Below are 16,121 nucleotides of genomic sequence, written 5' to 3'. Positions count from 1 at the left end.
AAACAGCTTCTACATCATTTCAATTACACTATTCATTAAATTCACAGTCTATATCCCATTCCAATCAGATTAGAATCAGATCAAATATCTGCTTGGAAATGCCAAGAAAAAAAAGAAAGAAAAAAATCTGTGTGTTTAAATGTAACAACTCCAGCCCACATTCTGCTCCTTCCCCTTCACTTAAAATAATAATAATAATGTGTATTTATATATTTATATTTATTACTAAAATACTACTATTACTACTAACAACACAAACTTTACAAATGAAAATTTTATTAGCTATATATAAAATTTTATACATTTTAAACATTTAATTTTTATTTATATTTCCTATTACTGCTTAAATATATTATGAAAAAAAAAAAAGAACAGCTGAAAACAGCAACCTAAAATCAATCAAAAAATCAAGTTGGAAATAGCTTCTGAGCACACACTGGCCTCCGGGCCCCAGTGCTCCCCTCTGACCCTGGGCTCTGAGCGGCACCTGGCCTGGCTCTAATTGAATAATGTGTGGGGAGTGGTGCTGCAGCATTGGCTGGCGCCGAGGCAGGGGCCACTTGAGGGCTGCTGTTCGAGTGGCAGGCCTAGCTGGGCACGTGCCAGGCCATTCCCCACTGGTCAAACGAACTGCAGATCAAACGGCCTGTTCTACACCACGCCTGCACTCTCCAGCAGCAGTTCTGAGTGATACATTTTAAACAAGTCATTGTTTCTGTAGGCAGCATGATCAGCAAACAGCTGGCTGGGTAATCTGCTCACAAGCTGATCATTAACACTATGTCTGGAGAAAGGCATTTATCAGACCAGACGTTAGAGAGACACACTACCAATCAAATTCTTTTGATCGGCAGGGTTTTTGAAAGAAGTCTTTTTTGCCATTTTTGTGGAAACGGTAACTGTGTGACTAAAGGTGGATACAGAGGAACTGTTCGTTTTTTCCACTGCAAATGTTTTTTTAATCAAATATTGGGTCAATTTCTCAAACCCTCATCACATTTCTAGCATCAACTTTCACATAAATTTCTGTGAATAACTTAACGAAACAATCAGATAATTCAAGCCAACAACAACAACACCCAACTATATTTTCCACCATTTTCAATTGTGTTAATAACATCCTCTCTCAAACTCCTCCTACACCTTCATGGTTGTCAAAAGTCATTGAGGATGCTACACAAGACAGGAGTCTATATCCTAGCACAATGCCCTGAGTGCACAGAACCAGCTTGAAACTGTCTGGTCTACTTATAAGAGCGTTGCAAAAAAGAAAAGAAACCCAAGATAAAATCTAGATAATATTACATGAAAAACTTGAATAAAAAGGAAATCATATAATAATGTATCAAAAATCCCATAGCTAATAACTACCAATAAACCTGAATCTTCTTTAGAGTAATGACACACTGCCACATGTGTACTGTGAGGACTCTCTACCTGATAACAGAGTCTGTCCTGTTGCATCCTGGGATGGAGGTGGCCTTCTCTCCAGGAGAGCCGAGCAGCTGCAGTGTAGTGTTGATATCCACCTCCGTCGAGTGTTTGATAGAGTACTCCATCACTTCTGAAGGTATCAATGGTGTTTCACCCTGAGGGTCATCAGCCAAGAGGTAACCTGAGAAAACACCAAATACTTCAGAACAAATGACAAAAAGCAACTCGACTGGTCTCCAAATAATAATAAACTCCAGTCGCATCTGAATTACAATGACCTCGATGAAAGAAACCTCTATAGAGGGTGTGACGTTAAACATGCGACTCGCATTTGTGAGTGAAAACGAATGACATGAAGGTGAGAAAATCAGGACAGAATGAGAAATCAATTCAGAATGTCTTTTTAAGACTGACACAGACCTGACACTAAAATGAGCCAATGAATGTCTTCGTAAAGGTCATCTAGGACCTTCCGTTCCACCGTCCCCGGGTCTGCTGAGGCCATGAGGTGCTGTTGGTGTCTCTGGAGTTGCCCGTGAAGCCGTGTGACTCGGTCCTCCAACAATCTGAAGACAGATGAGAAATGTAAGGCTCACAGTGGTTATTACAGCGGTTTCTCTGAAGTGCTTAGTGTGTCTGTACCCTGTGAGCAGAGGTATACAGTGGTCTGCAGCGATGCGGCCCAACATGCCGATACTGGCCAGCTGATCTGAGAACAGCTCTCTGTCGTCCTCCTGTAATTCGTTTATTTCTTCCTCTTCATGAGAAGCGACACCATTTGCAGTCTAAAAAGATAAATAATGCATTTGACTGAAACCATGTGCTGGAGTGGCTGGGTTACTCTGGCGGGCAATTGTTTGAAGGAAAACGGTTTTAGACATTTGTTGTGGTTCTTGCTTTTCCATTTTAAATAAGATGAAAAGCAAACCACAAAGTCAACCAAAAAAAAAAAATTTACAAGAAAAGCAACAATTTACCAACAAATTGGTAAGCCAGAGATATTTTGACAATGTTAAGAGAACAGATTTATCATGGTGAGAAAGATGCGTTTGGATGTGAAGGTGGATAAACGCAGTTGTTCTGACCAGGTTTCTCGTGCCGTCGGGAGCTGCGAGGTGACACTGAATGTAGGAGTTGAAGACCTGCACGGCCGGCTGGACAAAACAGCCCCGAGGGAAGTGTTCGTCCTCCTGCACCAGCGTCAGCCAGGACTCCAGCAGCTTATCATACGCCTCCATGTACACCATGTCATCCTTATCCAGCTAGAGGAAGAGAGATATACGTGACTTCACGCTAATCATGTCCCATGACACATCCTTTCTTTCTACATTACATGCTAAATTCTACAAGTGTTTGCCCTGCCATTTTTTTAAAGTATAAATTACTCTGTTATTCTGATGTTAAATAACTCATAAACTGTAGTATAATAACATTGTAATAGTACTTAAACTATAATAATTATAATTTAATAACACAATGACATTTATAAATAACATATGTCAGATTGCCAATTTTAGTGTAGATTATACTCCTATATTAACTGAACACTTACATTTTTTAATTAAATGAAAACTTTTTTTTACATTTTTTAATCATTACTTTGGCACGAAGGAGTTTACTAATATAAACTACTGTTCATGAGTTTGGAGCTTGAAGGATATTTTTATTCTGCAAGGATGCATCAAATTGATCAAAAGTGAAAGCAAAACATTTATTATGTTACAAAGCATTTCTATCTCAAAAGCTGTTCTTTTAAACTTTCTATGCATCAAAGCCGGTTCTTTGATTAGCAGTAAATATCCATCACCTGCTTTCAAATGGAGCGGCACTTACTACACAGAGCAGTAGTTCCCTGAAAAGCTATGCAATATTGTGTTCATAATCGCATGCGATTCTTCTGCGATTATGATGCGATATTGCGTAGCGATATTGCAGAGATTAATCGTGCAGCACTAATAAAAAGTCTGCTGCAAAAGAGCAGTTCTCTATATTTAAAAATAAAAAAAGAATAACGAGTTTGACATCCATAGCCCTCAGCTACTCTGGTTGTGGTACAAATGCAGTACTCACCACCTCCTCCAGGGCGGCGCTGCGACCAAACGAGCACGTGAGCAGTGTGAGGCAGTTAATGAAAGAGGCGAAGAGCTCGTTTGGGAGAGCTGTCAGAACGCTTCGGGGAAATGTGCTGATGAGGTTACTGATGATGCTGGAGATGCCTACGGCCTCAGAGTCTTCAATCTCGATCCTGTCACAGGGAAAATATTTATCTATCAGCACAAATACCTCAGCTGCTCTAAAAGGGAGACTTAGAGAATTCAACCACATCACCAAACTGCTGTTGTGCTGGCACACTTCCTGGATTCTGGGAAAATACGCTCCCCCCCACCCCCTTTAGTTCTGAAAGAGCACTCGAGGTCTGCCTTTCTTTATGCTCCCAACTGCGCCTCTAACCCATATCAGATGGACTTAAATTGTAAGCAGAAGAGTTCAATCACGCAGATTGGCGGACCTGCCGCATGGTTTTCCGATGATGCAACTGGAAAAATGCTCCAGGAATAGGTGATTACAGAATGGCAGAAACAGAGAGAGGGAGGAGTGGGGAGAGACCCCGACTCACTACGCCTACTTCATCTACTTGTTCTCAAATTCCAAACAGCAGTGTATGAGAGAATGTGTGTAATTTAAAGCCACAGAGACATCATTACAGAGCATTTAGGTTGTGAGTATTAACACACGACTCCACCAATACATGTTGTACAACAGTGTCAAAAATTTAATTTACTAGTAGATAATATCTGGCTCCTGGAAAGTATTTTCAAGAGGCCATTATGAACACACATTTTCCTCATTTAAGTTTAGTAAATTAAACTAATAGTATTTAATTCTAGAAATAAAATAAAGAAATACTTAAACCGTAGTAGTAGTAGTAGTAGTAGTATATTATTTGTTTATTATCTATACACGTCAAGGGTTTTTCCCGCCCTATTTTAAAAATAAATTGGGTTGTAGATTTGTGACTTGTCCTGGTAATTTTCTAACCCTGCTATATGGCAAGATCTCACTGTGAAGAACATGTCTGGTCCATATTTAACAAAAAAAAAAAATAAATAAATAAATTACATTTTACTTAGAGAATTAAGCATATTTTTAAGATCATTAATATGTTTTGCACTGCTGTAAAATTTCATTACTGGTCCTAAAATAAAAATTCTAAATGTAAATTATTTTATCAATTATAATGATTGTAGGGTGAAACGTTACCTAGACATGCTTTCATTAGGTTCACCTTTGTTCGACAACTACTATGCAGTTATCTAAATACAAAACAATACATTTGGGAATGACAAGCATATCATGCACACAGTGAATGACACAACGTTTCAGAGAAACGCACCCATTGATCATACTGAGCAATCCCTCCACCAGGTGGGCCAGGTAGGTCACCTGAGCGTTCTCATCAGGGAAGATGGGGCCATGCATGGAGGCCAGCTGGGCCAGGCACTGAAGGGAATCTTGAGCCATGTCTGAGTCCTCTCTGATTTTCCTGTGCACCTACAAGACAGAGACAAAAACACGTCATTTCTGACTCAACTCATTACACTGGCGTAAACAATCCTATTTTCAAGAGCATTATAAAAGCTGCAAGCCTGATACCAGATTATCGACTTTCCTATGAACTCAAGAACTTTCAAATGACTTAGCAACATTGATGATCCCACATAAAGATCAAGATATCCTAAAACAGACTTCATGATCAACTCTCTAAACCAACATCAACGCAGCTCACCAACAGACTGAAATCCTTATTCTCAGAAGAAATGATATCATATCATGAGTGCATGAGAGAGAAAAGAGGCAGTTCTGGAGTCTGTAAATGGGACTGTAGGTACAGTATTGTTCAAAATAACAGCAGTACAATGTGACTAACCAGAATAATCAAGGTTTTTCGTATTTTTTTTATTGTTACGTGACAAACAAGTTACCAGTAGGTTCAGTAGATTCTCAGAAAACAAATGAGACCCAGCATTCATGATATGCACGCTCTTAAGGCTGTGCAATTGGGCAATTAGTTGAATTAGTTGAAAGGGGTGTGTTCAAAAAAATAGCAGTGTGGCATTCAATCACTGAGGTCATCAATTTTGTGAAGAAACAGGTGTGAAACAGGTGTGAATCAGGTGGCCCCTATTTAAGGATGAAGCCAACACTTGTTGAACATGCATTTGAAAGCTGAGGAAAATGGGTCGTTCAAGACATTGTTCAGAAGAACAGCGTACTTTGACTAAAAAGTTGATTAGAGAGGGGAAAACCTATAAAGAGGTGCAAAAAATGATAGGCTGTTCAGCTAAAATGGTCTCCAATGCCTTAAAATGGAGAGCAAAACCAGAGAGACGTGGAAGAAAATGGAAGACAACCATCAAAATGGATAGAAGAATAACCAGAATGGCAAAGGCTCAGCCAATGATCACCTCCAGGATGATCAAAGACAGTCTGGAGTTACCTGTAAGTACTGTGACAGTTAGAAGACGTCTGTGTGAAGCTAATCTATTTTCAAGAATCCCCCGCAAAGTCCCTCTGTTAAAAAAAAGGCATGTGCAGAAGAGGTTACAATTTGCCAAAGAACACATCAACTGGCCTAAAGAGAAATGGAGGAACATTTTGTGGACTGATGAGAGTAAAATTGTTCTTTTTGGGTCCAAGGGCCACAGGCAGTTTGTGAGACGACCCCCAAACTCTGAATTCAAGCCACAGTACACAGTGAAGACAGTGAAGCATGGAGGTGCAAGCATCATGATATGGGCATGTTTCTCCTACTATGGTGTTGGGCCTATTTATCGCATACCAGGGATCATGGATCAGTTTGCATATGGTAAAATACTTGAAGAGGTCATGTTGCCCTATGCTGAAGAGGACATGCCCTTGAAATGGTTGTTTCAACAAGACAATGACCCAAAACACACTAGTAAACGGGCAAAGTCTTGGTTCCAAACCAACAAAATTAATGTTATGGAGTGGCCAGCCCAATCTCCAGACCTTAATCCAATTGAGAACTTGTGGGGTGATATCAAAAATGCTGTTTCTGAAGCAAAACCAAGAAATGTGAATGAATTGTGGAATGTTGTTAAAGAATCATGGAGTGGAATAACAGCTGAGAGGTGCCACAAGTTGGTTGACTCCATGCCACACAGATGTCAAGCAGTTTTAAAAAACTGTGGTCATACAACTAAATATTAGTTTAGTGATTCACAGGATTGCTAAATCCCAGAAAAAAAAAATGTTTGTACAAAATAGTTTTGAGTTTGTACAGTCAAAGGTAGACACTGCTATTTTTTTGAACACACCCCTTTCAACTAATTGCCCAATTGCACAGCCTTAAGAGCGTGCATATCATGAATGCTGGGTCTTGTTTGTTTTCTGACAATCTACTGAACCTACTGGTAACTTGTTTGCCACGTAGCAATAAAAAATATACTAAAAACCTTGATTATTCTGGTTAGTCACATTGTACTGCTATTATTTTGAACAATACTGTATATGCTACAATGTTAAAACCAGACAGACCCCCTCAAAGAATCCAGGAGGAACTACAGACCGGCCCAAGGGCAGCTGACAAAACACACTGGCTGAGGAGCTCACACACAGTCTCCCTGAATCACAGAGAAAAGCCTCTCTCAACGACATACAAAAACATACTTTCTTTCTTGTCCGCATTCATTTCTTCTGCCCTCTCTTACGCATAGATACGCAGTCTGTCTTCGATTTCTCATCTCACGCAGGTCTCTGAAACCTACTCAGTGAAATAATGAACGGAGGAAAATTGTGGAATACCCCTCACCTTCACCAATGGCAAAACTACTGCATCTCGCTACGGATAAAAACACTTGGCTGCCACAACCCAAGCCAATCAATCAATCAATCTATCAGATCGGCTGCTCAATCACAAATCCAGTCCGAGGCGTTCACGAGGACGAGTGGCGAAAAGAGAGCGCTACATGGCCGAAGAGACAGCTAAACCATTCTGAGCGGACCGACTCGAGTCTCCAGCACATGTGGTTGTTTGGCACAGTCCTTTGCTCTTTTTCTTTCCTAAATCCCTGGAATCTTACTCGCTCTCGTCTGTTCGGCAGACGTTCTTGTGGAGATGCTCTGCGAAGACGTGCACGGAGTTGGACGGAGCCCGCTGAATGATCTGGAAGACTGTGGACGAACCTAAAGTGGCATTTCCTCAACACATACCACCTCCTACAGATAAACCGATGAACATCAGCCACTGGGTAAAGCGCTAACGCTAACACCCTATAGCACAGCCCTGTCTGCTAGAGCGGTGTGAAATCATCTTCTGAGCTGAAGAAGAAAGGGAGGGAGGGAGAAAGAGAAAGAGAGAAAGAGAGAGGGTGTGAGGGGGAGATGAGAGAGAGAGAGAGAACTGAATAGCGAAAGAGAAGAAAGAAAAAGAGTACAAGGCCAACGCTCTGTGAGCAGCATGCTCCGTACAAACAGCTGCGCTGAAGAACATCCGCGCCATGTGAACTATGCCAATCGCCTTGAGTCTGACTATAGTTAGAGCCTGGCAGGGGGCGAGGGGGTGTCTGAATCAAAACAAGACTAGGTAGCTTTCCGAAATGAATGCTAGAGAGAAAAGCGACAGGGCGATCTATTAATAGAGAAAAGACAAAGACTTGTGTCTGTCCACGGGGAGGATTAGACCCTCTCCTGCTTTCTATTCTCACCGCTCACTGCTCCGGTTGCATTCAGTGTGTTCAGATCCTGTTACAAAATCAGAGGCCACAATCAATCACCTCATGACAGCGTTATACTCCAAGTGCCATAACAAGCCCTGATTGTGTTTATACCATAAACAAACCACACACATGCTCCGAGTCAGAATCTGATCTCAGCTTCTAAAACTCTGCTTAGCGCTTAACACATGTGGAGCCAAAATAAAATTGAATATATACTACATAAAGAAATGTTTTGAAACAAAAAAAATATATCAATATAATTAATACAAAAAACCCTGACATAATTCTTTTTTAACTGTGACACCTCATTCTCAGATATACAAATATATTCATTAAAATCTTATTCTCATCACTCCAATACAAATAATATTGAAATTAATTTTTTTTATACAAGTCTTTGTATTAGGTACTTTAAAAATTAATAAAAGTAATGAAGACATAACTATCATATTGAACCACAAAATACAAAAATTTAAGATTTTAAGATTTACAAATAAACAAAGAAATACATAAATACAGAAAAAAAATAGATGTGTTCTGAATAGGGACCTCATTATGCAATAAATAACTTCATAAAATATCACTTGTTGCAATGCACAAATATATAATAAATTACACTAAAATAAATATAAAAAAAAAAAAATTGTATGATCTGTAATGAGAATCACTACTAATAAAAATAATAAAATAAAAACAAGTTAAGTGCCTGGACACACTGTAATAAGAATGTGGAGAAATGTGCTCGACTATGAAAATAAAATGTCAATGCAAAATCTTAAGGGTCCTAAATTATAATCCATTTTTGATAAAAAAAAAAAAAAAAAATGAATAATAATAATAATAATAATAATAATATATATATATATATATATATATATATATATATATATATATATATATATAAAAATGTGACTGTTTGTTACTACATGGAGGAGTGTATGTTAAGCCGGAGGGTGTAAGAACAAACCTAAACTAATACCACAGACAAAAACACCCTTCATTCGGTTTGGCTGGTAGAAAAATGTTAGCCCAGCCATGGCTTTATTAGGTGCAAAGCGAATGAGACTTATTTTAATTTATGCTTCATTTACTCTCTTCTGCACATTTCCGAACCTCTGAAAAGCAATCAAAGAGGCAGAGAGACCTTTAGATGGATGGCCTGCCCCCTCCACCACCCGAGGCAGGATTGGAGGCTGTTAACAGGGCTATGAATCCAGGGTTCAGAGTCTAATCCTGCAGTTCATCTTTAGTCACCTCTGACCCCAGCAGCGCGTGTCTGGACGCCCCCTCGTCTGTTCAGGGCACAGCTGAGAAGCCAGCCAACACACACAGACACCACTGACAGGCCGACAAACGCACTCACCCTTACACACATAGATCCCCCTGGCATGGGCGTAAAAAACAACAAGCGCACCACACACAGCTACAAGGAGACTCGTAAAGACACTTAGAGGGTGTGACAGCGGACCACTTTAACCCGTAACAAAAACATTCCCCCCACTCACTGGAAATACAACTAAATATCACATGGCTCAAACAACACTCCAAAAGAGCGGCACAGAACTGCTGAACTACATGCTCAGCATCAAAGAGACTTAACTGAACTATCCTAAATACATCCTAAACTAATGTTACAATCAGATATCAGATTCACGGTATAGACACTGTGGTGCTCACATGGGGGATAAATGTTTGAATCTGGCTCACAATTTTTCCAGGTCTCATTCATTTCTCCCTCTACTTACCGGCTGTCTCAATCTAAATTTTTTGTCAAAAATAAATACATTTGTCAAAAGCCAATATTTACACACATTTTTTTTCACATGTTTTGAAAGAGGTTTCATTTGTTTGCCAAGGCTGCATTAATGTGATACTATTGTGTACTATTTTTTATTCTTATCTAATTAATTTATCAAACAATAATATTGTAAAATATTCAATTATATATATATTTTTTTAATGCAATTATGTGAGCTTCAAAAGCACAGCATTTATTTGAAATCTCGTGACATCACAAATGTTTTTACTTTCACTTTTGATCAATTTAATCATAATAATCATATTAATTATTTACTGACCCCAAAACTTTTAAGAGAGCATATAAATGTATTTATCTTCTTGGATGTTTTCGTGTGTTACAACACTGTACCTCAGAAAATTCAATTCGGCAACAAAGGCAACACATACTTTAATAAAAAAAATTACTGAAATCACTAAATGCTATTTTTTTCTTTATACTATACAACCAAATGAAACCACTAAACTACATATGAATGACCCAGTGATGATTTGGGTGTGTCATACTAAAGCAGTTAAATTCTTTTGACTACAAAAATCCAAAATAGTTGATTTCCATCTCATTTTACATGACTCTGAAGTTTACTAAGAAAATAAAAATATATGAAAAGTTTTAGAATCTAACTTAAAAAAACAACAACAACAACCATATTTATCTGTTATTTCAGTATGCTTAAAACTCCTAACAGCAAATCCCAGAAAGACAAATGATACACTTGTGTTTGAACAGCCCTTGACCTCCAGGTCAACAGATTGACCCTTATTAAACGGCTGTGCAGTTTGTCGCCAGTTTATAGATCGCAGCCTCCTTCAAAAAGAGGCGTGAATGATGGAGCAGCGTATTGGCACCTTGACTCATTCCTGAGCAGCAGAGTGAAGGAAAGTAACGTCTAATCTGGCTGTAGAAACCACCCAAGACTGATGGTGGAAAGCAGAGCATTTTTTGGCAGCACATGCCTCGGAGAACGTGTAATGGTAATGGAGAAAGAGCGGAACGCTATCTGGCATATGAATCACTGATGCCGGTGTAACCTGACAGAAATGTTCCACACATCACAACCTGAGCCTCACAGGAATTAGTTCTGTGAGATGTAACGAGCCATTAGACTGGATTTCTAATGACTGGAAGGTATATTATGCAGTACGCACGCATAACACATGATATTCTGGGGAAAATAGAGTCTAAAAGTAGATATAAAGAAGTAGAAGCTGTTTTATTCAGCCATCTAGGGCAGTCATGGCTCCGGGTGTGTGTGTGTGTGTGTGTTCACTACTCACTGCTGTGTGTGTAACACTTGAATGAGTTAAATGCAGATCACAAATTCCGAGTATGGGACACCAAATTTGGCTACACGTCACTTTAAATCTGAACATTAACATCAAAATGAAACTATGGATAATCATGGTATATAATAATTCTCATGATAGATTTGCTTCTCAGGACAACTCTGTCAGCACTAAATCTGTACTAATGCATATCTAATACAATTATTTATTACCTTATTACCAAACATTTTCCTTGTAATGTTGTCATTATTGCCGTGAGCAACAGACTTCACATTTGGGAACGTTTTTTCCCTGGGACAGTTGTCACCCACAGATCCCGTTTCAGAGTAAAAGCGCAAGTTCACGTTTTACAGGAGTGCTGAAAGCATCATATACAATATCAAATAGCCTATCGTTCAAAAGTTTTGGTTTTAGCAAGTTTTTTTTTTTTTTTTTAAGAAATAAATACTTTTATTCAACGATGCATTAAATCGATTAAAAGTGACAGTAAAGGCATTTATAATGATAAATCTTCTTCAAATAAATACTGTTCTTCTGAACGTTCAATTCCTCAAATCTTGAAGTAAAAAAAGGATCAGTTTTCACAAAAGCAAAATGATGTAATAATAATGTAACAAGATTTCAAATATATTACAGTTTTTACAGTATTTCTGGTGAGCACAAGAGACTTTTCAAAAACTGTAGCTCACTTCTAAACGTGCCTTATAAATATTTCTATATCTGCTAAATATTTATAACAATATCTGATGCATTGTCATTTGGTCAAAACATCGATCAAAAAATCTGTTTCCAAGCAGGTAGTTGAAGAAAACACCTCAGACAGAATAAATGCATAAGTTGGTACTCACAGTGAAGAAAAGGTCCATGACTCTGTGGTCTAGAAGAGTTTCCCTCCAGGACTCGGTTGGCTTGAGCATGACATTCTGAGTCGCTTCGAACATGGCAATGTAGTGCCTCCCCAGTGACACCTCAGTTAAGGGCAATAGCAGAAGCAGAAAGGATAAGGAAAGACGTTTCTTAACCCTCTGTCACTTCTCTCTGGCCGTTCTGTTCTGGATTAAGAAGAGTGTGGAAAATTGCTGCAGTGAATTCCCAGCATCTGTTTTCTGCAGCTCCTTCTCTATCGCTCTTGTTCACCAGCACCGTTACTACTGTCCCCTCCCACTAAATGTTTACCTCAAAATCTCCCCCTATCCATATGTAGCCCACTGGGAAAAGAGATGGAGAAAAAAAAAAAGGAATGTCGAAAAACGCGAGAGGCAGGGAGGGAGAGAGAGAGAGAAAAGGCTCCCACAGGAATGTCTGATCAAAGCCAGTTACCGGCAAAGGCCACGCATTCCTCTGGGCCGGACCCACAGTCACTCCCAGCAGACAAATGCAAGCACGCTCTCTCATTCACACACACACACACACACACACACACACACACACACACTAGCGTATCTGCTCACGTTCACCATATACAGCCATGTGTCAGTGCACATTATGTGGCGACTCACCTATGCATTCACTAAAGCTGAAACTGGGAAGTGCCAGGTGCCAAACTAGAGTAAGTCTGCTGAAGTGTTAAACTCTTCTGCCTGTTTCTGTCCTGATCAGACCTGACTTTACGGCTTCTTAAAAATAGCAAGGCCTGGGGCCGGCAGAACTCTGAGTGACCCGTGCCGAGGAGAGAATGGGCCTCGAGGGAGAGCAGCTGGAGCTTGTGTGCTGACCACCAGCGGGCTGATAGCAGCCTGCCACGTGAGCGCAGCAGGAGAGACTGACGGACGGATGGACAGGGCGTAGGGGATAAACCAGCCGGTCACTTAATGTCACTTGGAGCCACTGCTGGAAAAGTGTGTGAGCGTATGAAAAACTGGGAGGGTGACAGATATGACCTTCTGAAACCCAACCCGGGCTTACTCACAAACGCACATGACTCGTTTCCACCAGCCCTCGTCCCAGCTGCTGAACACTCAAAACACATGACAAACTCTGAAATCAAATAGACGGTCTCAAGTAAGTGCTGTAACGTCGGGCTGCATTCACAACGGACATGTTATCGTGTTCAGCTAGAATGAGCTCAGTGAAATAGCACAGAAGCAGACTCCAGATATGTTTTGAACTTGAAACACTCATGGTATGAGATGCCATGAATGAAACAGAGAGAAAAAACGAAAAACAGTGAGACGTGACACAACTACCAAAGAAGCCCTTTTGCACATGTAATTGCAATAAAGTAAGTTAATTGATGTGTTTATCTTATATGTTTGTTGACAATCCACTATTTTTCAGAAGTTTAGGGTCAGTAAGATAAAAATCTGAAATCATTTTTAAAATGCTGATTTGGTGTTCAAGAAAAAATAAAATTACTACTACCACTACTACTGTTTTATTCAAATTGTTTGGCTTCCTAAAAACACCAGCATGAAGTCTTACATTTGGTAGCACTGCCTCTAGAAAGTTATATAATCTAACTAATCAGATTTTTGGGTTTCCCCCAAGAGCACATATGTAAATGAAGACAACAAAAAGCAATATCAACTAAAAGACAATTTAAATGTGTACCACAACAAAAAGTTTCCAGTTATCACACGAGGAAAATCTTTTTTCAGAGGTGGCCACTGCAACAAGCTGGCAACTGCACAATTCAGAGGCATAATTCAGGTGAAACTGGTCTGAATCTGCAAGATGCTGCTTCCTTAACCCAAAATCACTGAATACATAGATCCCTGCCGCTCAGTAGAGATGAAAGGTACCACGGTTGATATATTGGCAGGGTCGATTCAAATCAAAAGTGGACACTGAAGTGCAAGACGTAAATGAAGTAGTAGCTGAATGTGAGCTGAAGACATTGTGTGTTTAGTTTAGGACTGCAGACTGAATCAATCAGGAGGCATTCAGAGAACGTAATAATTATGAGAGTGCTGAGAGCTGCCCGGTGCCAGAGAACAGAGATGAGATCCAAGTCTATTAGGAAGCCTGAGTGTCACATCCTCCCTCTTAAGATTCCCCCCACGCCCCAGGAATGCCCTCCTCCCCGTAGTCAAGTCAGGGACAGCAGTCTTACAAAGCTCTGCTCCACTTGTGCATGTGTGTGTTAGAAATGTGCAGTGACACACAGCCGTCTGTCAACTCGCTCTACCATTCAGAGCACCTGACCGGCTCAAAGCCTGGCCACAACCCGCCCCAGGGTCACTGAAGCCGTGAACAGACATGCAGTCCTGCAGACACTGAGGGGAATCACATGTTTAGGATTCACTCAGATGACATGTACATGCGTCAAGTGGGAGTGTGTCATGGAAAGATAACACGCATGCCATGGCCTTGACTACTGAGAGATGGCGGCACTTTGAGAAAAGAGTCTAAGCGGCTGTCAGGAACACACACTCGCACACACACACACACACACACACACGTCATGTTGGCTGTTACAGTACATCATATACATAATTATTTCAAATATATCACAAAAATGTAATATAAAACACTGATCAAAAGTTTGGGGTTTTAAAGTATTAAATTAATCAAGAGAAACAGGAATAAATTACATTTTAAAACACACTAAAATAGAAAACTGTAATTTTACATTTAATAATATTTTATATTATTACTGCAATAAATATACAATTAATGTATATTTGATCAAATAAATGCAGCATTTGTGAGCATAAGATACTTTAAAAAGTAAAAAAAAATAATTTATTGCATCTGTTATGAGATTAATGTTTTAAATAAAACTTTGAGTCAAAATGCCAAAGTAAATGCTGCTCGGAGAAGGTCAAATACTTCTGTCCTGATCTTTGTTTGGAACAATTTTCATTTGTGAAATAGAAAAAAATGTAAGTAACTACTTGTTTGTTGAACTACAATCAATGTGACATTTGCAATTGTGAAAATAATGTGATACTCAACTACATCATGTTATAAATAAACTAAACATTTTGAATTTTCACCTCAGTATGTTTGTTCTGTGAGTTTATGTGCAGTTATGCTCATTTGATTTGATTTCTCAATGAAAGTCTCTCTCAGAGACAAGCAGCACGAGCCACTGATATCAGAAATACACCATCAACCATCAATCGCTTTTTAAGCTGAACGTAATAAAATCAGAAGAATCATTCCTGAGTGTCCATGTGTCACTAGTTATTTTTTGGTTACTTAATCAGGCTATTCATCCGGTCGGGCAAGAAAAATTTGCAGCTAAGACAAACAATTTGAATAAAATAGTAGTAGTAATTTTATATTATTATTATTATTACTTCAAGAAATATATTACTATTGTATCTTACACATACATACACAAACACACACATACATACATACATACACATATTATATATATATATATATATATATATATATATGTGTGTGTGTGTGTGTGTGTGTTGTGAATGCAAGTCTTGTATAGACTCACATTAAAGAACAGATTAAGTGACAACTCATTCATGCAACTCATCAAATAGTCAATTTTAGAAATTAACACTAACAAACCCACTCTGTCCTCTCTGCGTCCTTAGTAGATGTGTTCATGGTATCAAAGAACTATCTTCCTCCAGCGCCCAGTGGGTGATTAATATGACTCGAAAGTATGCAAACACATCAATGCACAAATGGCTGGCCGACATTCCAGCCCAGCACTCAATGAGCTGTGTGTTTAAAGGCACACTTATTGAGCACAATAAGGGCTTGGCACAGGCCTCCTTTGTAAGTGATATGTGACCCTGGTTGGCACAGACGCCAGCTCAGATCTCTTTAAAGAGACACAGAGACACAAAGTCAGTCTGAGTGGGATTAACACCTCACAGAGCTAAAACACACACAGACGCACGCACACCATCAATCACAGCTCATGATTTAGGACTAACACCAGCACATGCC

General features: G+C 39.3%; 1 protein-coding gene across 1 annotated transcript in view; it reads right to left on the bottom strand.

Annotated features, from left to right (window-relative positions):
• The window catches only part of LOC128019708 (exportin-4), a 30,755-nt gene that overhangs the window by 5,810 nt on the left and 8,824 nt on the right, over positions 1–16,121 (bottom strand). The window contains exons 7-13 of the mRNA XM_052605851.1: positions 12,107–12,220; positions 4,829–4,986; positions 3,505–3,679; positions 2,520–2,696; positions 2,077–2,219; positions 1,855–2,000; positions 1,438–1,615 (exon numbers count right to left, since the gene is read on the bottom strand). Coding sequence (XP_052461811.1) covers positions 1,438–1,615; positions 1,855–2,000; positions 2,077–2,219; positions 2,520–2,696; positions 3,505–3,679; positions 4,829–4,986; positions 12,107–12,220 — 1,091 coding nt within the window. The remainder of the gene's footprint in view (positions 1–1,437; positions 1,616–1,854; positions 2,001–2,076; positions 2,220–2,519; positions 2,697–3,504; positions 3,680–4,828; positions 4,987–12,106; positions 12,221–16,121) is intronic.

This window comes from Carassius gibelio, chromosome A9 (assembly GCF_023724105.1).
Source record: "Carassius gibelio isolate Cgi1373 ecotype wild population from Czech Republic chromosome A9, carGib1.2-hapl.c, whole genome shotgun sequence".
NCBI classification, from domain to species: domain Eukaryota; kingdom Metazoa; phylum Chordata; class Actinopteri; order Cypriniformes; family Cyprinidae; genus Carassius; species Carassius gibelio.
The sequence above is the reverse complement of the archived record's forward strand: the minus strand, read 5'-3'. Positions and strand labels throughout refer to the sequence as shown.